The sequence below is a fragment of the Mustela lutreola genome, chromosome 5 (assembly GCF_030435805.1).
Source record: "Mustela lutreola isolate mMusLut2 chromosome 5, mMusLut2.pri, whole genome shotgun sequence".
Classification (NCBI taxonomy): Eukaryota; Metazoa; Chordata; class Mammalia; order Carnivora; family Mustelidae; genus Mustela; species Mustela lutreola.
The window spans coordinates 166,554,402-166,582,016 of NC_081294.1; the positions used below are offsets into that span (position 1 = coordinate 166,554,402).

The 27,615-nt window shown below is 51.6% G+C and overlaps 1 protein-coding gene across 1 annotated transcript; it reads right to left on the bottom strand.

The window, feature by feature from the left end:
- RNF187 (ring finger protein 187) lies at positions 1–20,347 on the bottom strand. The gene is made up of 7 exons (XM_059173429.1): positions 20,149–20,347; positions 16,343–16,520; positions 3,278–3,524; positions 2,403–3,044; positions 1,029–1,121; positions 651–872; positions 1–320 (listed from the first exon to the last, which is right to left on the bottom strand). Exons 1-7 carry the CDS (start codon positions 20,345–20,347, stop codon positions 318–320), a joined length of 1,584 nt encoding a protein of 527 aa, XP_059029412.1. The 3' UTR covers positions 1–317.
- Between the last annotated feature and the right edge of the window lie 7,268 nt (positions 20,348–27,615).

A 27,615-nucleotide genomic window follows, 5' to 3' on the forward strand; every position in this document is an offset into this window, starting at 1 on the left:
TGGCAGCAACAAGAGCTTTATGCAGAATCGTGACACATTGGGGCTGAGCACACCCCTGTTACAGGTCTCTATGGTAAAACGTTTACAGCCTGGGGGACATGGACTCCCAGAGAAGGGGACAGGGACACTGCTGAAGGACATGGTCTTGAACCCGAGGCGGGCACTGGTGGTCCGTGTCCCACGTGGGCACCTAGGTGCAGACCCTCATGGATGGAGCACACTGTGTGTCCAGAAGGCGGAGATGGAGGAGCTGCTGGGGGCCAGGCCAGGGTGGACGCAGCTTCTAGGGCCTGGAGCCAGCACGGGGAGGCAGGACATCACTGCAGGGGGAAGGGTGGAGGTGGAGAGAGAGGCAGCTGCTGTGCCAGGACCCAGGCCATGAGAGGGGACCCAGCCCCTGCCAGGCCCCCCAGCCCCACACATCTCCCCACAGCCAGAGCCTTATCATGGCCATTACACTCCCTTGGCCTCTGAAGAATCAGAATGGCACCTGGGGGACCAGAGGAGGGAGGGACAGGTGCTGCCAGACCTGCCCTCAGGTGAGAGGGTGTGTGGAGGCCAGGGTCTCCCAGGTCCATTATACCTACAGTGCAGCCCCTAGCAGGAGCCAGGCAGCTGGGGTGAGGCCATCCCCCTCCCGGGCTGCCCACCTGCAGCAGCATGCTGAGACCCAGGCTGCGGTGCCTCCTCTCCAGCTCGGACACCACCTGCAGCAGCGACCCGAAGCGGTCTGCAGGGTCAGCATCCCCGTCCTCCAGGGACCCATCCTCTTTCTCGGCCTCCTGCAGAAAGCGCTCCTCCTCCTCAGCAAAGAAGGCCCGCAGCTTCCTGTAGTCAGTCAGGGCCTTCTTCCTGCGGTCCATCACGTGTCCCTGCAGGCCAGGAAGGGAGCTCACCTGTGTCCCCGCCAGACACCTGGGGCCTCCCGCCCCCACCGCTGCCCACCTCGGGGGAAAAGCTGCATCCCTGCCTGGCGGGGTCAGGGGCCCCTCCTTGGGCTGACCGCAGGCAGGCCTTCTGCCACTTGCCTTCCACACGGCGGCAGCAGACTCCGCCTGGCCGTGCAGGTCCCGTGCGTCCTTCAGGTCCTTTCTCATGATCTCCACAGACCCCTTGTTCTCCTGGAAAGACACGCTGGTTACTGGGGGTGTGGTCAGAGGCCCCAAGGGTCCCACGAGCAGTATCCAGGGGCAGACCGGTCAGGGTCTGCACAAGAAAACTCAGCAGCTCTGCGAAGCTCTCTCCAGAAGAAACTCGGGTGGGGAAACACCTGCTAAGACTGCAACCAGGCAACTGGACGAGGACTATGTTCTGGGGTCCCCAGTGTTACAGTCACCAAGGGAGCAATGCTGAGTGGCCTCTCAAGGGGGCATGGACCCCAGGCCTAGGGTCCCCCAACAGCAGAGCCCAGCTCCAGCCCACCTGTCCACCGGCTGCAGCCCCAGTGCAGCCCCTGCCCGCCACCCGCCAGGGCCACCCCCAGTGCTCACAGGGACCCCAGGACCCACCACCTGTCCTCCCCGGGGTGGGCGGGACCACACACACTGTCTCTGTGCGTATGGACATTCCGGCTGTCTTTACTCTGAAATAATGTTGTGACCCACCTCCATGGGGGTTGTCCAGGGCCCCAGCTACAACCCCCCTCTCCAACAGCCGGTTTCTCCCCAGTGTCGACAGCACAGCAAAGGTTTCCAGACTTGGGGGCGGGAGGGGGGGGTCGCTGAGAGCAAGGGAGAACGCGATCTGAGTGAGGGGAGGTGTGTGCCCTGGACCCCAGCAGCTGACAGCCAGGCTCACTGCCTGGTCCACCAGACAGAATCTCAAGGGGCACAGGGAGAGGGGTGGGGGGGGTGGGAACCCTGCGGCAGAGTGACGTCACACCCGGAGGCAGGGCAAGGAGGTGCTGGGGGGCGAGGTATGGGGGCAGGGCCGGCAGAGAGACGCTTTCTTCCGATGGGGGGAGGGGTACAACAATCCGAAGATGGTACATGAGGATGACTGTGGGTAGCTGACAGGACACCAGCTCAGAGTAGGGAAGGGGGAAACCGTCACCGTCTGGAGGGAGGGGGTGACAGGGCACCGTCCGGGGATGGGACAGCCCCTAAGAGCGGGGGAAGGGGTACAGAGCACCGTCTGGGGGCGGGGACTCGAGTTGGGGAAGGGAGACAGGACCCCAGCTTGGCGGGGAGTGGGGCGGGAGAGGGGAGGGGTGGGAGAGGGCACCATCCTGGGGCCGGGAAGGGGGACAGGGCACCGCCCGGGGATCGGGGACCCGAGTTGGAGGTGGGGGACCGGACACCAGCGGAGGGTGGGGAAGAGGCACAGGGCCGCGTCCGGGACGGGGACCCGCGCTGGGGATGGGGACGCGGACGCGCCGCGCACAGGTCGCCCGCCGCGCGCACCTTGCCGCGCAGCGCCTTCCTCCAGCGCGGCTCCCACTCGGGCGGCTCGGGGCCTGCGGCCATGCGGCAGGCGGCGCACAGCGGACCCCCGTCGGCGCGGCACAGCAGCTGCAGTGCCGCCTCGGACGCCGGGCCGTCGCGCGCGGGCGCCGCGGCCGCCTCCTCCAGCGCCAGCAGCCGGCGGCTGAGCGGCGGGCGGCCTGGCTCCACGGCGCGCTGCCAGCAGTCGTCCGCGCACTCGGGGCACGGGAAGGGCCCGTCGTCCTCGGCCCAGAAGCGCACCACGCACGCCCGGCAGAAGCGGTGGCCGCAGTCGGCGCGCACCGGCTCTCGGGGCGCGCGCTGGCACAGGGCGCAGGAGGCCTCGGCGGGGCCCGCGGGGAGCGCCAGGGCTGCGGCGGCGGGGGCCCTCGGGGAGGGCGCGGCCGGAGGGCGGGCGAGGCCGGGGACGCGGCGGACTGCAGGGACGGGGACGGAGACCGCGGCCGGAGAGCCGAGGGCCGGCACTAGGATGGCGACGGGGCCGCGCGGGGCGGGGACGGCGGGGCGCCGCGCGCCGGGTCCTGGCAGCGGTGTACTCGGCGCTCGGAGTTCCCGGCCGCGGCGCTCCCGGCCCCAGGTCCTGGCAGGGGTACGCGCCGCCTATCCCGGGTCCTGGCAGGGAAGCGCTTCTCGTATGGTCCTGGCGGCAGAGCACTCCACACCCCGTCGCGGCCGGCCCACAGCTTCGCGTCCTGAAACCTTACCAGGATCTCCACTTACCCCGTCCGTGACTCGCGGACGAAAGGGAAACTGGCTTACTAGTGTATGAAGGCTCCGTTGAAAGAGTCTTTTGTAAGCTGCTAGGACCTGAGCTGAGGAGCCCCCCCGCCCACGCGGGGTTGGGGCGGAGCTGGGGCGGAGCTGGAGACGGGGAGGGGGGCTCCTCCCGTGCAACCGCTGTGCACGCGCCGCCACGCGAGGCTTCTTTCCCCGTGCACGTGCGTCCTCGCGTGGGCTCTTTCCCCGTACACCCGCCGTGCACACGCCTCCTCGCGGGAACCCGCCCGCTCGGCCCACCGCCCTGTCCCCGGGGCAACGGGCCTCCCGTCCAGCGCCTCGCGCAGGTTTTGGTGGAAGAGTCTAGAGGCGGGGACTGAAGAGGTCCAGTGAGACCCGGAGCTACCGCCCCGGGACTTTTATTAGCATTTCTTTAGAGAGAAAAAAAAAAAAAAATGGAGCTCTATTTCGCTTTTATTTCGAAAACAACAAAGCACACAGTTAAAATTAAAAACTCACTGTGATTTAGCACTACATAATTTTTAAATTTTAAAAAGATTCACTCGTTACTCCATTTGAATGCAAAATCTTCTGAGTTTCATTGCTTCCAGTTTAATATGTTCTTAAGATTTTGACACAGAACTAAGAAGGCAGCCAATGAGAAGTGTAATTAGTAAACTAAGGTTGGTTCTGTGCAGTAATGGTCAGAAGAGGGTTTCAAGCCCAGCATACCCAATCTGCTCGGTAAATTAAGAACGTAGGGGAGAGAAAAACTAAGAGGGCTTTTGATAAAATTGAAATTTGGTACAGAAAAATATAATGGAGAAACAGCACACACCCACCCTTCCCACCATCCCCCTAGGATCTGTCAGTTCACAGAAAAAAGCAGTTGCTGGGTAGATTGTTCTGTGTAGCTAGATGTTTCTGGGATGTGTCCCACCACAGGTAGTGGGAAGTGAGCCAGCCACAGGGACATGCACACACAGTCACGCTAAGGAATGTTGCTTGTGAGACTGTGTGAATAACCTTAGAAGCCTGGTTATTTACATACATCATCCTGGCTGCCCTAAAGGAAAACCAAATAGTTACAGAGCTCACAATCCTACAAGACCTAAGTCTCCCTCAGCTTACAAAGGCCTTAGCAATCTACAAGAACAAAGCATTTCAATCAATAACCTAGCTTCCAGAAGAGAATGTAGACACAATTAAATGTCTTTATAGTGTAGCCCATGGACAGATACTTGAAGCGGATGGACAAAATGTAGTGTCCCTCCAGAAGCTCCCAACGGTCTTACCGTTCATGCCTTGCTAGAGTGGAAAACGGCCTTAACTTGACAATAACAAGGCCTCTGGTATCCTGTGAGTCTTCTTTAATATACAAAAATCCTCATGAAGCCTCCCTTTTCCTTACCTCCCCCAACTCCCAAGCATATAGTCAGCCATTCCTCAAGACCCCTGGGCAGCAGCTCTTTCTGCCCATGGGTCCTGTCCCATGCTTTTGTAAACCACCATTTTGCCCCAAAGACATCTCAAGAATTCTTTCTTGGGTCATCAGCTCCAGATCTCACCCCACCGAACCTCATTTATGTTCTAAAACCCCAGCAGAAACATGAACACATGGAAATGCAGCTCACTCCTCCTAGGCGAACAGATGTTTGACTTCAGACCCAGTCATCTGCCCTATTAATAGGGCCCTTATGGGGATGGTCAGCTGGAAGTCTCCCCTGAGAGGAGAACTCTGGGTCCAGGCCTCTCAGTTGAGATACCAGCCTGTCTGTCTCTATAGGGCACCCCCAGCTGATGAGGTTGGATGTTGGAAATGTCTCATCTTGCCTAATTCTCATTTGTTGCCTACTATTACATCAATCTACATCAATAGATTCTTTTCTTCTATTACGTTTCTATTACAACAGAGTTTTCTTTCCTTTTTGAAGTCAAAACACAGCTGTTTAGAATCTTCTGTTCAGAACACAGATGTGAGGGGGAAGAAAACACTCTGACTAGTTACTAAGAACTAGAAACATAAAAGAAGACCTTTCTTCACTGTTAATTTAGCAGACTCCCAAAACCTGGATTTTGCAAGTATTGTTTCTGGGAGACCATTAGGCAATGTAAGGACCTTCAGATTTCTCAAAACCTTTGGAAATCCTTTTTAAAAAATATGTTCTATTAAAATAAGTCAAAATGGAAATAAAGCTTTTCCTGATTTGTCTTGGTTTGGTTTGGAGAAATTTTGTCACATCACTATTTTGGGGGGGGGACCTCCAAATTTCCACTCATAGAGAATGAGGAAGTTGTAGCCATCCATTTGAAAATGTGTGCATGAGTTAAACACCAAAGTTTATAGCAGCAATGTCCACAGTAGCCAAACTATGGGAAGAGTCCAGATGTCCATCAACAGATGAATGGATAGAGATGTGGCCCATATATATAATGGAATATTACTCAGAAATCAGAAAGGATGAAGTCTTGCCATTTACAACGACATGGATGGAACCAGAGGGTATTATGCTAAGCCAAATAAGTCAGTCAGAGAAAGATAATAATCATACGACTTCACTTATATGTGGAATTTAAGAAACAAAACAGATGAACATAGGGGAAGGGATAGAAAAAAATAAGATGAAAGCATAGAGGGAGACACATCAAAAGAGACTCTTAACTGTAGGAAACCTGAGGGTTGTTGAAGGGGAGTGGCTTGGAGGGATGGGGTAGCTAGGGGATAGGCATGAAGGCAGGCATGTGATGGAATGAGTACTGGGTGTTAAATGCAACTGATGCATGGCTAAATTCTACCCCTGAAACTAGTAAAATTTTTTTAATGATTTTATTTATTTGACAGACAGAGATCACAAGTAGGCAGAGAGACAGGCAGAGAGAAGAGGGAGGAAGCAGGCTCCCTGCTGAGCAGAGAGCCCGATTCGGGACTCGATCCCAGGACCCTGAGATCATGAACTGAGCCAAAGGCAGAGGCTTAACCCACTGAGCCACCCAGGCACCCAAAACTAGTAAATTTTTAAAAAGGGAAAGAAAATGTGTGTGAGAGAGATTTCTGGGAATAAGGACTAGCAAATATTGTCTCATAGTCCCTAGATCTGTGCCAAATGCTAATGTGGACTTTCCCCACCGTCAAGCCATTCTCTGTGATACCAGGTGCTTTGTACAATTTCAGTGAATTCTACCCAAGGATCGTGTTAGCCCCTGCGGGTTAAAGACCCCACAGTAGCCCATCACCCTTTAGGACCATCAGAATCCAAATTGCATTGTATGGCTTCCTCACTTCCCAAGACAGGCTTAAAGGGATCCCCTGGCATTTCTCCAACCCCACCCCGGCCCTCTGCACCCTCTAGGTGAGAGATTTCCCGGTTGCTATTTCAGGACACGCGTTGGGTGGACAGGGCAGAGAAGCTGAATAGGCTCTCCCTCTAAACCACCCAGAAAACGGAAAAGTCCCTTCTAGATTTGAAGCAGAATCAGAGTGGGTGGTGATATGGATTACTGCTCAGAATTACATTGCATGAACACCCACAAGACAGCAGGACTGTCCGGGCTCTGGCTGTCTTGAATTCCCACCACACTGATCCCAAAGCACTAACTAAGAGAATGCCTCCCCACAAATGGGCGGTACTCCTGACTCAGCTGGCTGCATTCTGACCCACTTCCCTTTCTCTCAAGATCCTATTCTAAATGGATTCATAAAAAATGTTTCGGGATTACACTGGCAATGATGAAAAACTCTTGAGTATTGTCCGTAAGACTGTGACAAAGGAGTTTGATTTTGACCCAAAAGTAGACCAAGAGGACATAAGGAAAGGATTCTGAAGGGTGTAAATAGAACAGGCCCCCAGTGGGGGCCACTTTGGCATGAAGAGGATTTTGAGCTACAGAAGCAGCAGGAAGAGGCCTGCCCATAGCTTCCTCCTTGGCCTAGAGGCAGACACTCATGAGGAATGAGCAAGCAGTTCCAGGGCCTGAAGAACACAGGGGGTGGGTCCCCCAGACGGACCTACACTATTGGGCCTTATATGGTGTCCCCAGATCAGATGTCCGCTTGGCCCCAGCTCGCCGGCCTTCCTTTTCTCCTGTCACTTCTCTGCAAAGGCGTTGTTCCAACCCACGCCCCGGTCCTAACAATCCCTTGGGATTGGGGATTAACCAATCCCCAGTTCGTCATCACCCGGGTCTCCTTCAAGGGATGTGCCCCACGGGTACGGATCCTTAGGGTGTTTACTTTGTTGGGCTCATTCTGGGGTCCCAGCCAACGACCTTCAGAAGGGTAGAGGAAACAGGTTCTTCCTCACCCACGCTGTTCACGCCGGTAAGAGTTCTCCCGCCTTCCCCGCGCGTGTTTGATGTGTTATATGGCCTTTGGGGTCGCCCTCCTTTAAGTTCTGTTCTCGCCAACCAGGCGGCGCAGAGGGAGGGCACAGGCCCTGCCAGCTCTGCTGCAGAGGACAGTAGGGAGTTTATGGACTGCTGGCTGGGGACGCAGGGCTCTTGATCTTGGGGGCGTCAGTTCGACCCCACGTCTACGGGAGACGTCCCTTCAGAAAAAAAAACCGGACTCGGTGCAAAGGTCCCATTTGGCCCACGGAAAATGAATCAGAATAGTTAACTTTCATTGCCACGACAGGAGCGGGACGCAGAGGGCCACCAGCCAGGAGGGCGCCACAAGCGAGACCGCCCGCCCCCCCAGGCCGCGCATGCGCTCTCCCAGTCACCGCCAATGCGACCTCATTATCATACATTTGCATGGCGGGTTCCCGGTGCTTGATGGGAAGGTCCGACCTGGCTGCGGGCAGGTCGAGACCCCCGGGAGTAGGACCCGCGGAGAGGCAGGACGGGAGCTGGGCGGGAAAGTGGAAGCACAGAGGCAGAAGTGCGGGTGTAGGGGCTCGCCCTCTGTCCTAAGTAGCCCGCTCCACCCTTGTGCCCTGTGAGCTTGCGCTGTGACTAGCACGAAACGTCTGACTGCTTTTGCGAGAGGTTGGCTTTTAGGGTTCCTGGGACCGAGCGGGCTTGGCAGGGTCGCGGGGCCGTGCCGTGTGTCCTGGCCTTCACTGTTTCTCTGCTCCTACCTCTACCTCCGCTGTTCCCCTACTTTTTTGTTGTTGTTGTTCTTCAGGAAAACAGTATCATTATTTTTTCACCACACCCAGTGGTCCATGCAATCCGTGCCCTCTGTAATACCCACCACCTGGTACCCCGACTTCCCACCCCCCTGCCACTTCAAAACCCTCCGATTGTTTTTCAGAGTCCATAGTCTCTCATGGTTCACCTCCCCTTCCAATTTACTCCAACTCCCTTCTCCTCTCTAACTCCCCATGTCCTCCATGATATTTGTTATGCTCCACAAATAAGTGAAACCATATGATAATTGACTCTCTCTGCCTGACTTATTTCTTTATAATAGACCTGGACTTTGGGGTGCAGTACCGGAGAAGGCACATGATTTAAAAAGAGTCCTTGGGGGCACCCGGGTGTGTCAGTGGGTTAAAGCCTCTGCCTTCCGCTCAGGTCAAGATTCCAGGCTCCTAGGATTGAGCCCCACATCGGGTTTTCTGCTCAGGAGGAAGCCTGCTTCCCTTCCTCTCTCTCTCTCTCTCTGCCTCTCTGCCTACCTGTGATCTCTTTCTGTCAAATAAATAAATAAAATCTTAAAAAAAAAAAAAAAGACCTTCCACCCATCCTTAATTTTCTATGCTCTCCAGAGATAGGCATCTGTTGCCTGTATCTATCCGCCCTCCTGGTCCCTGCCCCACTTCTCCTGTGCCTCCTATGCTTTCTTCCCAAGCCATCTGCAAGGAGACCCCATAATTTTCAAATACCCTCCACTCCTCCTCTCACCACTGAGACATGGGAGAGGGATGGCCCCTTTGTCCCTTTGATGTCCCATCTTTGATGGGATCATTGGCTTAGTGGGAAAGATTGGGAAGGAGAAAGTAATAGGAAACATTGATTTTCCAGACTCCATATGATCTTAGAACAGGGAAGACAGTTCCCCATCTTGCGAGACAACACACATCTGTGAAGGGGGAGGGTGGTTGGGGGTCCCTCTTGGGGAGGCTCACCAGGCCGAAGAGGTTCATGGGTCAGGGATGCTTTTCTGCAGCGGAAACAGCAGTGGGGAGTTTCATAGGATATATCTGGGTCCCAGGCTCTCCAGGGTGATTTGGGGTTCGGCAGGGACGCCTATAGCTCCAAAGGATTGTCAGTCTGTCTTTCCTCTAGATGGGCAAAAGATCACAATTCCATCTCACTATTGGAAGGCTTGAAGCAGAGTAGAGCTCAATCCATATAATTCAATATATGGGTTATAATTTATAGCAAAATGGCCACAGTAAATAAGGACCGCAGGAAAGGCTCAGGGAAGCTCTAAGTGCCCATCCCAGCTTGGACCCTGAATCGGAGGCTGGCCGACTTTCAATACCTTGAAAGGACCAACTGATTCCTCACCCAATTAGCCCTGGCAACATCCAAAGGCAGCTTCAGAAGCTCTCCTGCCTGAACTTCTGAAGGTAGCCTCTTCCGTGGTCCGTAACACAGGTTTAGTGGACAAAAGGGCTAGAGGGAAGGGAGCGAAGGAAGGGCCAGAGACCAGCATAGTCGCCGGCTGCCCTACAGCCTGCCGCTTTAGCCTCCATGGCCCAGGTCCTCTGGGAGGATGATCCCTACTGGGAGCTGCTCACAACTTCAGGAAACCCAGATGCTGGAAAAAAGAGTGTCCCCAAGGTGAGAAGCCATCTACTCCCTGCCCAATGGGCAAAGAGATGGGACACTGGAGGGGGGGCTGCCCTTGGGGCCAAGGGCACCTGGGGTTGCCCCTTCTCCACTGCCTACCCCTGGAGCAAGGAGATCCAGGCACATCACAGCTCCCTCATACAGCTTTACTGTCTCGGGGATGGAGCCCAGGGTGAGCACGGAAGGGACGGCTGAGACCTAACTGTCCACGGATACGGAGCCGCTCACTCTGTCCCACCTTTTTTCTGGGGCTTCATCTTACTTGCCTGCATCCCTGAAGTCGGTGTCACCCGCCTGTCAGTGCCTGGGTTATATCCTCTCTGCAGAAGAGCTCAGTGCAGGGAGCTGCCGCCTGTGTGGCTGGGCTGTCATTCCCTGTGGCTTTGCTCTCTCGGGATTATAGCTCCATATCCTTCTCTGCTTGTCGTCACAGGGTCTAAGGTATATCAGGTGCCCCGAGTAAGTGGGTAAAATCTCTTTTCCTGCATGTTTCTTCCATCTAGCTGTCCCTGAGTTCTATTCTTTTATATTAAATTGGTAAGTAAGTAAAAGGTTTCCCTGGGTTCATAAGAGATGCACAAAATCACAGCCATCAGGATGATTCCCTCCACAAAACCAGGAGACCACCTTAAATAAAGACGGCCTTATTTCCCTTTTGTGTTTTCCCGCTTCAAGAAAAATTGTCTCACTTTGGGATCAGAGAGGGAGAAAATAGAAGAATATTGGTGATTAAACAAATTGCAAGTACTGAGAAAAGAAAAAGGTGGGTAGCAAACATACATTGTAATCACATAGTCGTTCCATGGGAGTTAGGCTCCCGAATTTTCTAGGTGTTCACAACCATGCGCTGGTAAAATCATTTCTCAGCCTGTTTGCATTTGTGTGTGTGTTTAAAGCTGTATTCACTTGTAAGTTCAGATAAGTCAACCATGTACATTCTCGTAGGTAATATTTGTTTTTATTAGAATCTGAATATTTTTAATTTCTTGTAAGATCTCCTTTTTAACTGATGTATCATCTAGTCATACATTACTGAGTGTCCCAATATATAGAATTTGCCGCCAGACTTTGGGTCATGACTTGTGCCTTTGCCACCAAAGGGACACAGAAGAGGACAGTCTGGAATTTACTGAGCTGTCTTAACATGACTGAACATGGTAAATGCCCCATGTGCTCAAACGCAGCGAGTTCTCGGCCTGCTGGTCACCATCCTAAAAGCTGCAGGCTCTTGGCTGTGTTGCCCCTCTCTTCCATCTGCCTCTTTGTTTGCACTTGATTACCTAGTGTCTGAGCAAAAGGTATCAAAATCTGCAGGGATATGTATTTACCCACTTGCGTGTGAATTTTGAGCCGCTTGTGTATTTCACGATGGAATGGGGTGCCTTTGTGCTAACCATTACATTGATCTAGCATTGCTCGTGCTAGAGCATAATGTCCTGCTTTGACATTTTTAATCAGTTTTACCTTAAATTCTTCGCTAGAGCTTAAGATAAAAACATGGTAGATAATGCGAGCACCTGGAAATACCTAGCAGTGATTTGCACAGTGGTTACAGCACACTAAAATGTGCAGGACCCAGATACGCTCTCCTTGAAAGGAAATGTGTCTTTAAACTCCCATGGGGGTAGGGGGTGGAACTACCCCTTTGTTATGGGTTGATGGCATCCAACAAAAAGGTAACCTGGAACCTGCCAGCCTGAACTTGTTTGGAGAGAAGATCTTTGTGGACGCGGTCCAGTTAAGAAGAGGTCATACTGAACGGAGGTGTCGCTAAGCGCATGCCCAGTGTCCTTATAAGAGGAGAACTCAGACCACATGCCCAGAGAGAAGGCTACATGATGATGGGGGCAGAGATCGCTGGGATGCATCTACAAGCCAAGAAGTGTCCGGGAGTGCCGGTGACCAGGAGAGCTCTCCACACCTTGCAGGGAACCCACAGTGCCACCTTGATCTCAGACTTGGGGCCGCCAGAACACTGACTCAAAAAGTGTGCTATTTCAGGTGCCCACGCTGTGGGAATTTCTTGCGGACGCTGAAGACCCCATTGAACTCAATCTGTTGAAGAGTAAATTGAAGTGAACCTGAAGAAAAAACACAAACATAAAAGCAGAAATCATGAAGCAGAAAAAAAAGTAGAGAAATATGTTACCAGGCAAACTTTTAAGTCTGTGATTATTCACCCAACACAGGAGGAAAAGTTCTATAAAGTTCTGCACCAGCTGTGCTTACCCACCAAGGATGGAGCCAGCCCTTCGATCCAGAAGGACACGGTGTTGTAAAGGCCTTGTACTTGAGTGGGAGTCACTCAAGAGGAGGTAGTCACCAGTCTCAGAGTCTGGGATCAAGTACCACGAGGTTCACAGACAGAAATATGGGGCCACACATCTGTCGCCCAGAGGCCCCAAAGAGCATCAGCAAAACTCGAGCAGCACGGTATTTAAGGCAGAAGCAGTGAAACAAACTGCAGCAGAATTAAGAACGCCCATCCTCTCCATGATAGTATATTGCATATCTGGAAGTCACTGAGAGAACAGACTTTGAAAGTTCTCATTGTCACAAGGAACAAAATCTGCCGCCATCTGGAGAGATGGATGTTAGATTTACTGGGGTCCTCCTTTTGCACCATATACAAATACGGAGCCACAATGCCGTACCCCTCAGACTAACAGTGTTGCCTTTCAGTTATGCCACAATGACAAAAAGGTGTGAAGCCCATCCAGTGGAGGGTAGTTTGGACCACGTTGACAAGCTGAAGACAGATTAAAGGCACAATGCAAACTGTCTAAAACCAAGAAAAGAGTAACATGGAGAAAATGCCAGAAACTTGCTACTTAACAAGACAGGAAGAACAGCAGAAGGGTAAGTCAAGGGTATGACCTGAATGGACAACTGGAAAACCCTAAAGGAAGTGGGCGTAGGTGGTTACGCATGCTCAGCAGAGAAATGAAGATTTCTGTGACATTGTGAGGCCAGTCGGCACCTCCATTAGACCAGAAAAGAGAGAGCTGTCTGATGTCAAAACAGATGAGGCACGGAGGGTGGCCTGGGACAGGGCTTCCCCTGGGGTCTCTTCCTTAGTCTCACACGACTGTGACACTCAAACACTTTGACAAGCGTGTGTGGTTTCCCACATGCCCAGCGAGTCTGCAACACCAGCTGGGGGTCTGACTGTACAACTCAATTGTGATGCACTTTACGTGGACCCCATAGGTTTAGGGCTCAGTCCCACAAGACCACCCCCACTTCCCACTGCAAGTGCAGGGATCACCCATGCTCTGACCCACCGGCTACAGACCCGAGGTTCCATTCACTTGTTGGAGTGGCTCACAGAGCTCAGAGAAACCTTCCCTTCCCTAGATGACCGGTTTCTTAAAAAAGGTTGTGACTCAGGGACTTCCAGGTGGGGAAACACACAGGACAAGGTGGGAGGGCAGGGCTGCCACGCTTCCATGCCCCCTCTGGGCACGTCACTCCCTGCTCTAAACTGGGCGTTGAGGAGTATATAGACCTAACCTCTACAGGGGCTGCTTTGCTTCCCTATGACCCTGCAATTGCACTCCTGGTATTTACCCCAAAGATACAGAAGTAGTGAAAAGAAGGGCCATCTGTACCCCAGTGTTTATAGCAGCAATGGCCACAGTCGCCAAACTGTGGAAAGAACCAAGATGCCCTTCAACGGAAGAATGGATAAGGAAGATGTGGTCCATATACACTATGGAGTATTATGCCTCCATCAGAAAGGATGAATACCCAACTTTTGTAGCAACGTGGACAGGACTGGAAGAGATTATGCTGAGTGAAATAACTCAAGCAGAGAGAGTCAGTTATCATATGGTTTCACTTATTTGTGGAGCATAACAAATAGCATGGAGGACAAGGGGAGATGGAGAGGAGAAGGGAGTTAGGGTAAATTGGAAGGGGAGGTGAACCATGAGAGACTATGGACTCTGAAAAACAATCTGAGGGTTTTGAAGGGGCAGGGCGGGAAGGTTGGGGGAGCCAGGTGGTGGGTATTATGGAGGGCACGTATTGCATGGATCACTGGGTGTGGTGCATAAACAATGAATTCTGTTACACTGAAAAGAAATAAATAATAAAAAAATAATAATAAATTTTAAAAAATAAAGGGGCTGCTTTGGACCCTGTTCATCCTTCAGACTCAAGATTCCCCTTTGGATTTCCCTCAGGCTCTTAAAATCCCATCTCCAATGCCAATACCACAGCCCATGTAGGAGGAAGACAGACTCGAGTGTCGGCCATCCTAGAGACTGGAAGTCTGAGGTCCACGCCTGGGCAGGACTGGTTCCTCTTAAAGCCTCCTCCCCCATGTCCTCATGTGGTTGTCCTCTCATGAGGACACGGGTCCTACCAGATTAGGACCTGCCTTGGGACCTTGTCTTACCTGAATCACATGTTTCAAGATCCTGTTACCAAATACAGTCACACGCCAAGGTCCTGGCGGTGGGGCCCCAAAGTGAGTTTTCGGGAAAGCAAAATCAGCCCATGACACTCTTCAGCCCTGATGGTGGGTGAGAACACCAACGTACTTCCTTTCCGGATTCAGTTTGGGACATTTGGATTCCTGCCCACTCCAAGGAGCACGTGCCGAGCCATGAGGATGTCAGCCATCTCTCCAGCACACTTGAGGGCCAGGCAGGGTGCCAGCTCAGCACAAGACAAAGAGACCCGAGGAGCAGGGCATCAGCAGTGTGTCTGGGCGCAGGGCTCCGATCCTGACCTCTGTCAAGGTTCCTGAGGAGCCAGGCCCTGGGCTTCATGCCCCAGACCATTTAGTTCCTTCCCCACCCCTATGGTCCAGCACAGGCTTTGACTTCCCAGGGCATGGAGACATCTGGACGGACATGAAGAAGAGGAGAGGGAGACTCAAGACCCAGGAACCCAAAGAAGCAGCCCCCTAAGGAAGCTAGGAGGAGACGGGAGTTCTGGAAGGAAGTACTAGTAGTTACTGTACTTCGCCATTTCTGGAACCTGTTGCCCAGATGTCTGCCACTTGTTGGCCCCAGCAAGAACTGCCCCATCTTAGGGCTAGACAGCCCTATGGACAGGAAACGGATCCACCCAGGAGTACACCTTTCCTGTGCAAACTGACTAACCCAGAGCCCACATGCCCCTGCCCGCCTCATCCCACACTCTCTGCCCTCTTGGTCCCAGGCAGGTGACAGACAGCTGGGACAGCCCCTGCACCCCACCACCCACAAAGATATGCAAAGGGGCCAAGCTTGAGCCTGCTAGCTCTGCCCTATCTCCCCCTGCCCTGCAGAAACCACAGTAAAGGCCTTAATAACCACATTTCCCTGGCTCTGCCTCTTGACAGACTTGGTGCTTGGCCACAGGGCTATCTGTGGTTCCCTGTGCCCTTCCTCTGGGGAACGGAGTGTAACAGCTCTGTCTGTGATGCCGGTCAGATCAGAAAGGCCCACAGTAAGAGGCAACAGGCCACGACCAGGCCGCCTGCTCCGAATTATGGTTGGACGTCAGTGGCCATGTGGATAGCCCAGCTTTGCCCAGGAGGGAGGTGTGGCTGAAACCCAGAAGGTTCCAGTACCCAGATGCAAGGCTGTATGGAGGCCAAAGGAGGGTTTTTCCTACTTTTCTGGGAGCAGCAACACCCAGACCTTTCTATAAACCCTGGAAATTGGGAAAGGCATTACAACCGCTTATTTGTGAAAGCAGTTATTGGTTGTGCAGAAAAAACAAGCCCTGGAAAGAAGGTGAACTGAAGCTCATCCCAGGGAGGGAAGCTGAATTCAACGGAGTGTGGGCTGGTTTCCTTGGGAGAGACCTGGAGCTTTCCCTGAAGGGAGGCCCAGGAAAAACTGGATAAATCTGTATTCCAGAATCGCCAACCAACCGACTAAACATCTGTACACTGAATAGGGAAGAATTGGTGGGAATTCCAGAGGGGGAAAGGCCAGCCGTGGGGGGACAGTGTGCCAGAAGCTGGGGTACAGGCAGGTGTGGGATCAGGAACAAGGACTCAGAGAGTTATCACACCCACTGCCGCTGCACTCCCGGCCCCCTGGAAGGCTGCTGCCTGAGCCCTCCTCTCCGTTGGGGAAATTCCTGGGGGCCATTAGCAGTCTGCCAGGTGTTAGAATGAGGGGGCGCTCAGCAGAGGGCTCGCCAGGGCAGTGGGACTCTGCCTGAGATTGCAAACAACAGCAGAGGGAGCCAGGCAGGGGCCTTCGAGGGTCACCCGTCCAGGTCCACAAGGGACGGACACGTGCAAAATTCCAGACGCGAACCCATCATCCCCACCCCACCGCTGCTCCCAGATGTGTCCGAAAAGCTCTATCTCTCCCAAGATGGCGAAAGAAGAGCCAGGCGCATCAGGAAAACCACACAAGTCCCGTGATTGGCCCCACTGGTGGCTCTCAGAAGAGCACGCCCCGGCCCCAGGAGCCATACGCGGGTCGCACCTGGTGGGGACCATGCAGAGCCACTGCCGGCCAGCTGACCCCGTGGGGTTGCGAGCACTGGGAAGGCCAGACGCGAGCTGACACAGGGCTGGGGCCGCACCTGCTAAGTTATAAGGGCTGCAGGGGTACCCGGCGACACTGGGGCGCAGAACCGTAGAGGTGCGGGAGGGGCTGAGAACTAAAGATGATGCCAGATGTTCAGAGCTGGGAGGAGCACCTCAGAACTGCAGCCCAAAGGGAGCTGGAGAAGTGGGATGCTGCCGGTGGCTAGGGGGCTCAGAACCACAGGACGTGCTGGCTACAGAGGGGGCGGCTGGAGGGGTGGAGAACTTCCCCCTCAGGGTCCCCCTCAGGTGCAAAGCCCCAGGAAGCCTCCACTGAGCAGGGAGAGCAGTAGCCTGTGGTGTTTATACCAACAGCCCACCCTCAGTGGTGCAGACTTAATCCTATGCAATGGGAAAGGCACCTTCTGGAACTTTCCAAACCTTGCCTTGATGCCATGCCTTTGCTGCACCTCTTCAGTCTGGTTTCTGACCTTGCAATCTCTTGTATTGTATTCACATTTGTGCCTTAATGCTTTCACCCCTGTCTTTGGATATCCCAGTGATTTCCTGGCGTGCAGGTTGAGGAAAACAAAGGCAGAAGGACAATTACTGAGTTTCCTTACTACCTACAGCCCATTGAAAAGTCCTTCATACAGGCAGAGTGACCTTCGTCTCAGGACTCAATGGCTTCAGTGTTGGCACTGTTATGCCCGAGTTTTCGTGTCTGAGAGACCACCAAGGAGCCAACACCGATGTAATCACACGAGGGTTTATTTGACAAGCTTAAGCTTGGGCCCAAGTATACCTGACACAACGGAGTAGAGACTTGGACTCCGAACCAGATTACAGTCAGAGTTTTTAAAGGCAGAGTAGGGGTGGACTCGGTGGTGGGCGAGGACAAAGGGAGTGTTCAGAAGGGCTAAAGAAGACTGTCAGGATATTGGAGTCCTGGTTATTATCAAGCCAAGGCAGTTTTTCCCTCTAATGCAGCACTAACATGAAGACAGTTGGGAGTTTCCTGGTGGAATGTCATATTCCTCCTATCAAGCATCCTTGTTAGTGAGATTTAGCACTGAGATTTAGCACTTGGTTTACATTTGTAAACTAAGGGAGACTCCTGTCTTACAGGATTATGATCTCTGCAAGTTAACTATTTGTTCACACATACTGTCGAGGGTGGGGAGCGGGTGGAGAGGGGGTGCAAGGTGCCAGCTTTTGCTTTGTCAAAATGGCTGTACTTATGTCAGGTCTAGACTCGAGGTGGGTACAGCCTTGTTTTTCTTGGCCTCCACAGGCACTTTGCTAAGGACAAAAGGCAGTTCTAGCCCAGACACTGCCCCCAGCAAAAGAAGTCTACTGTAATGTATAAGCATTGCTTTAGAAACTTCTTTATCTCTAACCCCCCTCCCAAGATAACTGTTGGCCATCATTCCCCAAGCATATGGCCCACTGAAGGGTCTCTTGACTCAGGTCTTATTAGACAGTAGGTAATAAATGACGTTTTCCCAATAATAGCTAGTCCCCTCAAGGTCCTGGAAACCTTGCTTCCAGGGTTCCTTAGAGACTCATGCTATCCGTAACCCCCTCCCAACCTGGGGGTATACAGTGGGCCACTCCTCATGACCTCAGGGCAGCTCTTTCTGCTGACTGGTCCTGTCCCCACACTCTAACAAAACCACCTTTTTTGCACCAAAGGTGTCTCAAGAAGTCTTTCTTAGCCATTGACTTTGAACACTGATGTCATCTTTCCTACATCACAGGTGACTTAGGAAATAAGGCTGCTCTCTCCGGGAAGACAGGGAACCTTGGACTAAGGCCCATGGTAGGTCCAGGGTGTCCCCAAGGCATGGTTCTGTGTGTGAGGCGGCTGTCAGCCCAGCTCAGCCCCCTCCCTACACCCTCCTGACTTCTCCCACCTTCCCTCTGAGACTCCTCTTACTTGCCCTCCAAGACCCCCCTCCCACCCCATCTCCCTTCCTAACCCCTCCCACCCCACCTCCTTTCTACCCCTCCCACTCACTCCCCTCCCCTCCCCAATCCCTCCTCCCCATCCCCCAGCTATCCTCCCCACACTGCTCCCACAGGTCTCCTCCCCACCCCTCCCTTCTCCCATCCCCCATCTCCCTTCTCAAACCCTTCCTGCTCATTTCTCCACAGTTCTCCCTTCCCAGATCCAGACCACCTCTCCTGAAAACTTAAGACACATAAAATATGAAGTATAGAAAAATTATCCTCTTAAAAATCTCAAGTTTTGTTTTTTCTGATACATATGTGTTCTGTTTTCCATATGTCCTCTGTCAAAAGATAAACCGAGGCCTACTGAAAACATGTAGAATTTACTGGTGATGAAGTCCCAGAACCTAAGTCAGGTTCGGTGGGGTGAGGTTCGGAGCTGACGACTAAAGAAAGAATTCTTAAGACGTCGTTGGTGCAAAATGGTGGTTTATTAAAGCACGGGGACAGGACCCGTGGGCAGGAAGAGCTGCTGCCGCCCCGGGTTGTGAGGGGTGGTTGGTTATATACACAGGAGTTGGGTAGGTGAGGACAAAGGGGTGTTCAGAAGGGCTATTGGGGCAAAGAATACTATCAGGATATTGAAGGCTTAGTTGCTATCAAGTAAAGACAATTGGAAGTCTGGTGGAATGTTACATTCCTGCTATCAAGCATCCTTGTTAATGAGATTTAGGTTTTGAAGAAATTTAACTTTATTTACTTTTCCTTCTACCTCCACCTCCTTCGGTTTTTTATGGAGGGGAGGGTGACATTAGGCTTGAGAAACTGAGTTCTGTGTCTTTGGAAATTGGGCTATTGATAAGGTAACTTCTTTGTTGTAATCTCAAGGACATTTGCAAACCAAGGGAGACTCCTGTCTTGTAGGATTGTGATCTCAGCAAGTTAACTATTTATCATTTTATGGCAGTCAGGGGTGCCTGAGGAACGCTACACCTATGGAGGGGAGCGGATGAAAGGGGGGGTGCAAGGCGCCAGCTTATGCTCTGTCGTCAGCCAGCCTCCTGCTCCCTCATCACTGGCACCAAGACTGATTGGAATCGGGTAGCCTCCAGGATGACAGAGAGCAGGCCTTCCAGGGAGCTGTGGAGGATGAAGGACTTAGAGGCAGACAGGAGAGGAACAAGGAAGATATTCTGGGCAAGAAAGCAGGTGTTTGCAAGGGCATGTTCCTCTGGGGAGGGGACAGCTGGGGCCTGCCAGGCAGATTTCCTCACTAGAGCTGAGCCAGGGGGATCCTGTTGACTGGTTTAAGTTTCGACTCTTAGAGAGCCGACACTGGCATTAGGTCTGGGTTCAGTGGCCGGGGGCTGGGACCTGCTGTCTTGGTTTAATCCCCTTCCCAGCCCCCAAGCCTGACTGAGAGACACGATCAGGATTTAAAGGTCTCAACCACTCTGGAGCTCAGGACGGTGCTTTGTGTTTCCATTCTGTTTGTTTCTCTGATCCTAGGTGATGTTCACAGACCACTGTTCCGGACTCCCATTCTTTTAACTGGTCACCCTTTTTCTTCCTTTTCTGACATTCTGACCTGAGAGGGACCCTTTACTTTGTGGTAAAATATTTTGCATTTACAGTGTTTGAGGGTGTACTGTGCACCTGGAAGATGATTCTAATGATGATACACAGAAGAATTCCCAGTGCGTGACGTGCATGTTGGGGCCATGGTCCCCAAGACCTGAAGGAATCAGAACCAAGAAAGATCCCTTCAGAGACTTTCTTGCACCAAGAGATCTGCTAGCTGAGTCTCACCTTCCCCAGAGTGTGGGTCCCAGTGAGCGGTAGTGGTGGCCACAATGCAGACCCCTCCTTGCTCAGCTGAAAGAGAATCAAGGGCTCTCCTATTATCAGGAAGAAGTTTGGCCAGAGAGTCAAGGGATCTTTGTTGGGCAGCTCCTGGTTCAGTAGCAGATTCTACATGTTCAAGAGCTAAGGGGACAACCCCAGTCATCACCTCCTTTGTGCCTGCTCTAAGCCAGGGGAGAAGGGATCTGCCAGAGGAAGCAAATGTTGAATGCTGAATGCCTCCTCCTGATTGCCTTTTGGGTCTGTGGCTCAGGACTCCCTCCCCGGTCAGCTCTAGGGAGGAAAGGTGATAGCCCTGGAGGTCAGTAGAGCACACAGGTGGCTTGATTCTGGTCATCCTTGCCTTGTGTCCCTTTCTCCAGATCCTGGAGGGAAGGTTCCCCAGGTTTGGGGTTGTTACCTAGAGGCAGCTAGATGGACCCCCAGGTGAGCCTGGCCCATTAGAGATGGGGCTGAGTCTGTTCAGAGAAACCGAGGCACTGGAAATCAAGGAGGAAGTTTGCGATGGGCAGAACTTCAGGATTGCCAACATGGTGGCCAACCCTACAGACGTCAGAGGTTGGATTACCTCCCCCCTGTGCAGTGGCCTAAGACACATGGCCAGTGGTGGTACCCAGCATTTCCATAGGACCAGACGTCAGGTAGAGCCTTCCTTGGCTTCCACACCTGCTGGTTTGGCAGTGGGGTCTGTGGTCAAGAAGACTGGGTAAGAGCCTGTTGGTGAATCTTGCTTTTGCAAGAGCATTAGAGTAAAATAGTGTCTGTTTCCAATGCCATGGGAGAAGGTGGGGTGAGTGTTCCTTCGACAAGGAAAGGAAACTATCATGCAATTATTTCCATGTCATGTAACAATATAGGGTGACAGTTGGACAATGAGGTTATCGATGGTTCTCTGAATGGAAACAATTCTTGGAATACCTGTATCTGCCATATATATATATATATATATATATATATATATATATATATACAGAGGCTGTCTAAGGGTTACCATCATGTTTGGACCATGGATCCTCTGTAACATAGCACACCAAAGAAGCACCATTCATCTGATATCTGCCTTGTGTAAGGGGACAGACACATCCTTTGAGATACCCCAGGATCCCACTGGGAAATGTCAAAGCTAGTTTGAGGTCAAAAGGCTCCATTCAACATTTGATTTGGGGGAAATGCTAAAAGCGTTGGACATTTGAAAACATAGGATCATGGATTATTATGAAATAATACCTCATCTATTTAGCCAAAGTGGCAATCGAGGATGTTAGAGGCAAAGATGAAAGGTTGTAGATGTGTGGGCAGAACCTAGCTCTCCAAATATGGAGAGAACCAGAGGTCCGTAAGGAATCAAAGACCAGACCATGTAAAGGTAAGTTATGCTGGTAGGACACAATGTCTTGGCTGTCTATGCAGATTACCTAATCTTTAAAAAACATCATGGCTGTAATTTCTTGTTAAAAGCAGACCAATCGTCTAAGAGAACTTGGTCCTTCTGACGGAGAAAACAAAATTCTCATTTTGTACTTTGGATATCAAAATGCACTAACAGGGGCTCCTGGGTGGCTCAGTGGGTTAAAGCCTCTGCCTTCAGCTCAGGTCATGATCCTAGAGTCCTGGGATCGAGCCCCGCATCAGGCTCTCTGCCTTAGCAGGGAGCCTGCTTCCTCCTCTCTCTCTCTCTCTCTGCCTGCTTCTCTGCCTACTTGTGATCTCTCTCTGTCAAATAAATAAATAAAATCTTTTTTAAAAAATGCACTAACGGCTTTAGGAAGTCCGTTCCAGTCCTGACCACAATGTTTTTGTTTGTTTGTTTGTTTTTTCAATCACCCGTTAATACCACCCTATTTTTTTTCCGCTTTCTCATTTCGAGGCAACCCGTCGCTTTACTTTACCCACATACATACTTTTCATATTATTTTCTTTCTCCCTTCTTATTTCTAAGTGGCTTTATTACATATTTTTAAGGTTTTATCTATTTAAGTAATCTCTACACCACAGTGGGGCTTGAACTCATGACCCTGAAGTCGAGTGTCACACGGTCTTCCAACTGAGCCAGCCAGGCATCCTGTTATCAGGTGGATTACTGTTAGCCCTCAGAATTCTCGGTTTCCAGTGAAAATGACAGTGCTGTGCCCTGGAACATTTATAAATATGTTTCATAGTTTCTCCAAGTATGTTCTTCTTCCTACCAGCTTTCCAATGCGACAGCAAACGTATTTACTTAGAGACCCAAATACTCTTTATTTCCATAAAGAGAGGCCAGAAGTGGGTTAATCTATGTTCAGGAATTCATGAATCTCATTCATGACTCTCAATATGTTTCTCATATTTAGAAAAGATCTGGATAGTCTGTGAGTGCCCATCACTGGACTTATCTCAGTATGACTGTAAGTTTTCAGGCAGACAAAAAGAGTTTGGAAGGTATTCTTTTTTTTTTTTTTTTAAGATTTTATTCATTTATTTGACAGAGAGAGAGGGAACACAGCAGGGGGAGCAGCAGAGGGAGAAACAGACTCTGCACTAAGCAGGGAGCCCAATGTGGGGCTCGATCTCAGGACCCTGGGATCATGACCTGAGCTGCAGGCAGACTCTTAACTGACTGAGTCACCCAGGCGTCCCAGTCTGGAAGCTGTTCTTAAGTAGACATACCATAAAGTATAATAATTGTCGAAAACTTCACTTATAAACCTTTATGTTATTTGCATTTATTTAATTCACTTGGTCTCAAGAATTGTGGTTGGATTAGCCAGGAAAATCTTACAAGATATTCAGCAGGTACCCATCATCTAAATTCTGTAAAAGAAGTAAATGAGCTTGTTTAGGAAACCCAGGCAGAGTGAAAGTAGTATATTTAATACTGTCAGCTCTGAAGATAGGCCCCTTTTAGTTAAACCCACAATGTAAGCTAGCTTGTACTTACCAGTGATGACCCAAAATTGCATGAACTTGAAAAATGGGTTTCTGAGAGTATCATTGATCTTTATAAATGCTTGTTTGCCTTTTCAGCCAGTTAAATAGTGTGGCTTATAGACTGACTTTGGCCCTACCACCCAGAGGTAGAAAATATCACACATTTACACATGCGGACACAGAACTACGGAAGCACACAGGCAGAGGCCAAGAGATCTACCGTTTCCACTTTAAAATTTTAACCATGAGATGCGTAGGATAACGGAAGCTCCCTCATTTATGAAAGAACAGGTGGGTCTAGACTATGTTTCTGGAGGATGCTTGGTGCCCGTGCTCAGATGGCAGACTGCCAGAGCTTTGCACTGACACATGTGCGAGAAGCTTTTAGGATTTGTATTTGCTCTCGACACATCATCTCAGGGATCTGTGGACTGTGTTTTGGTCATGTCCTGAGTGTTCCCCTTTCGAAACCACAGTGAGATTGTTGTCTCTGAGGGGCAGAGAAAGAATGCAAGCTTTCCCCTAGGAGTTTTGGGTGCACCTGTCCATTATCAGAACTCCAGGGTACTGACTATTTAAATTTTTCCTTACAGCAGGACAGTTCTGTTTCCAAAGCCCTAATCTTGTACAGTGTCTACAAGCATTCTGAGATGAACAGCAGACATCTGGGGAACCGTGAAGAGAGGTAGACACTGAATTTCTGGTTTTGCAAAGATTTGCCAGATAAGAGCAGTGGCTTTTAATTCTTCCAAAGAGCGGTGTTACATCCTGAGAGACATCAGGTGCTGACCATTACCCTCCTTTGGTTCTTGATATCGGGGAGATTCCCAACCACAGTGGAAAACAGAAGATTCTGATGTTCTAGATTTACCACCTTGTGTCTCTGGAATATTTCAGCAGATCCTTCCACAGGAGGCTTCAGCATCATTTTCTTTCTCTCTGGGTACGTAGTTGTGTTTTAACTCAGGAGAGAAGGCCTAAAACCAAGTCCTGACCAGACCCTGAATATCAGCTTCCAGTTGGCTCATTCTGTGACCCTAGAGCCACATTTCAAAAAATCCCTTTTTGGAAAGGGATTTGTAAAAGAGGAATATCTTGTCAGGTTGCAGGTGGGGCAAACAGTAGCTATTCTTGGCAATATGAAACAACGTCTTGGATGCAAAGCGGGGGGTCCCCAAAGAGCATGCAAGAAAGGCTACCCTCCCAAGAGGCACAGCCACTCCCGAAGGAAGGAAGGTTTGAACAATTCTCCCTAAAGCTGGTGACAGTGGGCAGGATGCTGGCTGTCCATGGAACACAGCCTACATTTCTGCCCAGCCATATTTTGGGGCCCCCAACCTGACAGCTGCCAAACCAAGTTCCCAGGACATAAAACAAAGCAAACCTAAGACAGTAGCTGTTCCTGGGAAAGAAAGTACTGACAACCCACGGGTTCCCTGGCCGCAGCTCCACAAGTTGCCATTCCAAGATCTCATTTTTACATGCATGTTTTCCCCACCAGTCCGACTCTGGAAAGAAAGGGGACAACGTAAGGTGTTACCTTCCTTTCGAGAGCAGGCATGGCAGGTGGAGATCTGGTAAGATTTCCCAGCCTGTGCTGGCTTCTACCTTTTCTCCTAATACCTTGCCTGTCAGCAGGTTCTGGAGTGAGCAAGGTGTCCCAGCGAGTCTCAACCTGGTCACCAGAAACTGTAAAGGAGGAAACATAACTTTCTGTTTAGCCGTTCTGGTGAGGACTTGGCTGAGACCCCTTTGGCTCTGGGACCCCTCATCATGGACAAGATCTCCACTGTGGCCACTGTGCATCAGGATTATCTCCAGACACCCAGGTGCTCCACAGACCCAGGGAAAGATGTTCCACATCCCTCGGCATGAGGGAGATGCAAATCCAAACCACACTGAGACACCACCTTACAGCAGTTAGAATGGCCAAAATTAACAAGACAGGAAACAACGTGTGTTGGAGAGGATGTGGAGAAAGGGGAACCCTCTTCCACTGTTGGTGGGAATGCAAGTTGGTGCAGCCACTTTGGAGAACAGTGTGGAGATTCCTTAAGAAATGAAAAATAGAGCTTCCCTATGACCCTGCCATTGCACTCTTGAGTATTTACCCCAAAGATACAGATGTAGTGAAAAGAAGGGCCATCTGTACCCCAGAGTTTATAGCAGCAATGGCCACAGTCGCCACACTGTGGAAAGAACCAAGATGCCCTTCAACGGACGAATGGATAGGGAAGATGTGGTCCATATACACTATGGAGTATTATGCCTCCATCAGAAAGGATGAATACCCAACTTTTGTAGCAACATGGATGGGACTGGAAGAGATTCTGCTGAGTGAAATAAGTCAAGCAGAGAGAGTCAATTATCATATGGTTTTACACAAATGTGGAAATTAAACAAAGCAAAGTTGCAAAGGGAAAATAAGAGAGACAAACCCAGAAACAGATTTATCTACACAGAACAAGCTGCTGGTGTCCGGCAGGGAGGTGGGGGTGGTTGGGGGCAACAGGAGACAGGGATGGAGAAGGGCACTCAGGATGAGCACTGGTTGTAGTATGGAAATGATGAATCCCTGTATTGTGTCCCAAAACTCGAAACTCATGCGACACTGTGTGGTAACTAACTGGAATTAAAATAAAAACTTTAAAAAAGAAAAAGGATGGCCTTCAGTAAGGCTCACCTGCAAGTTCAGCCTTTCTGCAAACTCTGATTCGCCTGATGCCCCACCGAGGACACAGCCCAGCTTCCATCGGACAGATTCCCACCCCAGGCCTAGGCAGGTCTGTAAGCTGGACCCAGTCTGACCTCAGCCATTTCCGGGTCTGGAAGCTCACTGTACCCTAGCTCAGCCCAGAACATGAGTGGGGCCATGGCCAGACTGTGGTGGGATCGAAGGGGCTCTGGGGGCAACCTTGCCTGGCTGCTGGCTGCTCTGGGGATTCCCCTCCTGACAACAGCCCTGGGAACAGGGAAACCTAGACACAGTAAACAATGTTAAAGTGTGTCTGAGCACAACCTGATTCATATCTGATCTTGCCGACCAGATGGCATTTGAGGAGCTGGACAAAAGGAAGGACTTCCGTAGGCAGAACGGAGTCATGCAGGGAAAAGCGGCTGGTTATTGCAAGGTCATTTTCCTTCAGGGAGAGGATGGCAGGGGTCTGCCAGGCCAATTTGCTCACCAGGGCTGAGCAGCTAATTCCTGACCAATTAGTGTAAGATTTCATTTCTGGCAGAGCTGAAACTGTCATGAACATGTCGGGTTTGGGGACCTGGGGGGATCCCCCCACTCCTGGCACCTCCACTAATGCTGCAAGCCACTCAACACACCATCGACACACTGCAAGATTTTTCCATTTTCATAGGTACAGAGGATGTCGTAGAAATACACGGTATCCACATGAGGAGGGGAGCTCAGGCCCATGGAAGAACCAGGGAAGCCAAAGGCTGGTAGGAGAAGGCGTGTCTGTGTTCCCTGACCCCAGCCTGGGGCCACCCATGGGTCTGCCCAGGGGGTGGCTGTGCCTGTGAGGGCACTGGGATGGGAAGAGTACCTCCCTGGAGTAGGGCCACCTGCTGCTCCCTCTCAGATTCAGCTCCCGGATCCCATGCCCCTCAGCTGCCCACCATGGTCTGCTGTCTGTCACCCACACCTGAAGCTGGGATCCCACGGCAGACCCACTCCCCTCTGCCTGCGGAAATAACGTGAAATGTGCACAGAAGAAACCGTGGCCTGCATGAGCTCAAAACCCTGTCTCCTTGCACAGAAAGCAGGGCAGCCCCTGTCGCATCCAGGGTCCTGCACATGTCGACCCAGGAGCCCCAGTGCCCCATGCAGAGGAGGCCAGGACCTTGGAGGGAAGGGTCCCCAGCCTCCTGCCCCGGGAGAGGCAGGAGAAGAGCCTTAGTCTGCAGATGCACGGAAGACACTGCCTCCAGGAGAAAGCCGGCTAGCTGAGCTTCTTCCCCCCTCACAAGCCTGTATGCATGTTGCATGGTTTACCTTTGCTGTGCCAGGCTCCAGCCCAGGCTCTGTCCTGGCAGCCCCCCACCTGCCTCAGCCCCAACCCTTAACCCGCCTGCTGGGGGCATTTGCCTCTGCAGGGCACTGGCTGGGACAGATCCTTCCCTCCCTGAAGCCTCCAGAAGCAGCAAGAAGAGCCTGAGCTCCTCCAGGATGGACAGAGTCCCCTTTACCACCAGAGGCAGGGATCTGCCATCGCAATGTTCCACGCACAGTAGCGTTCTTGACTGGGCTGGCGGAAAGCTCCCCACAGGTCATCCTTCTCCTGGAAAGGACGGGGTCGCGTGCATAAGAACACGGGGTGCAGGGCACCTGGGTGGCTCAGTGGGTTGGGCCTCTGCTTTCGGCTCAGGTCATGGTCCCAGAGTCCTGGGATCGAGTCCCGCATCGGGCTCTCTGCTCGGCTGGGAACCTGCTTCCTCCGCTCTCTCTCTGCCTGCCTCTCTGCCTCCTTGTGATCTCTGTCTGTCAAATAAATA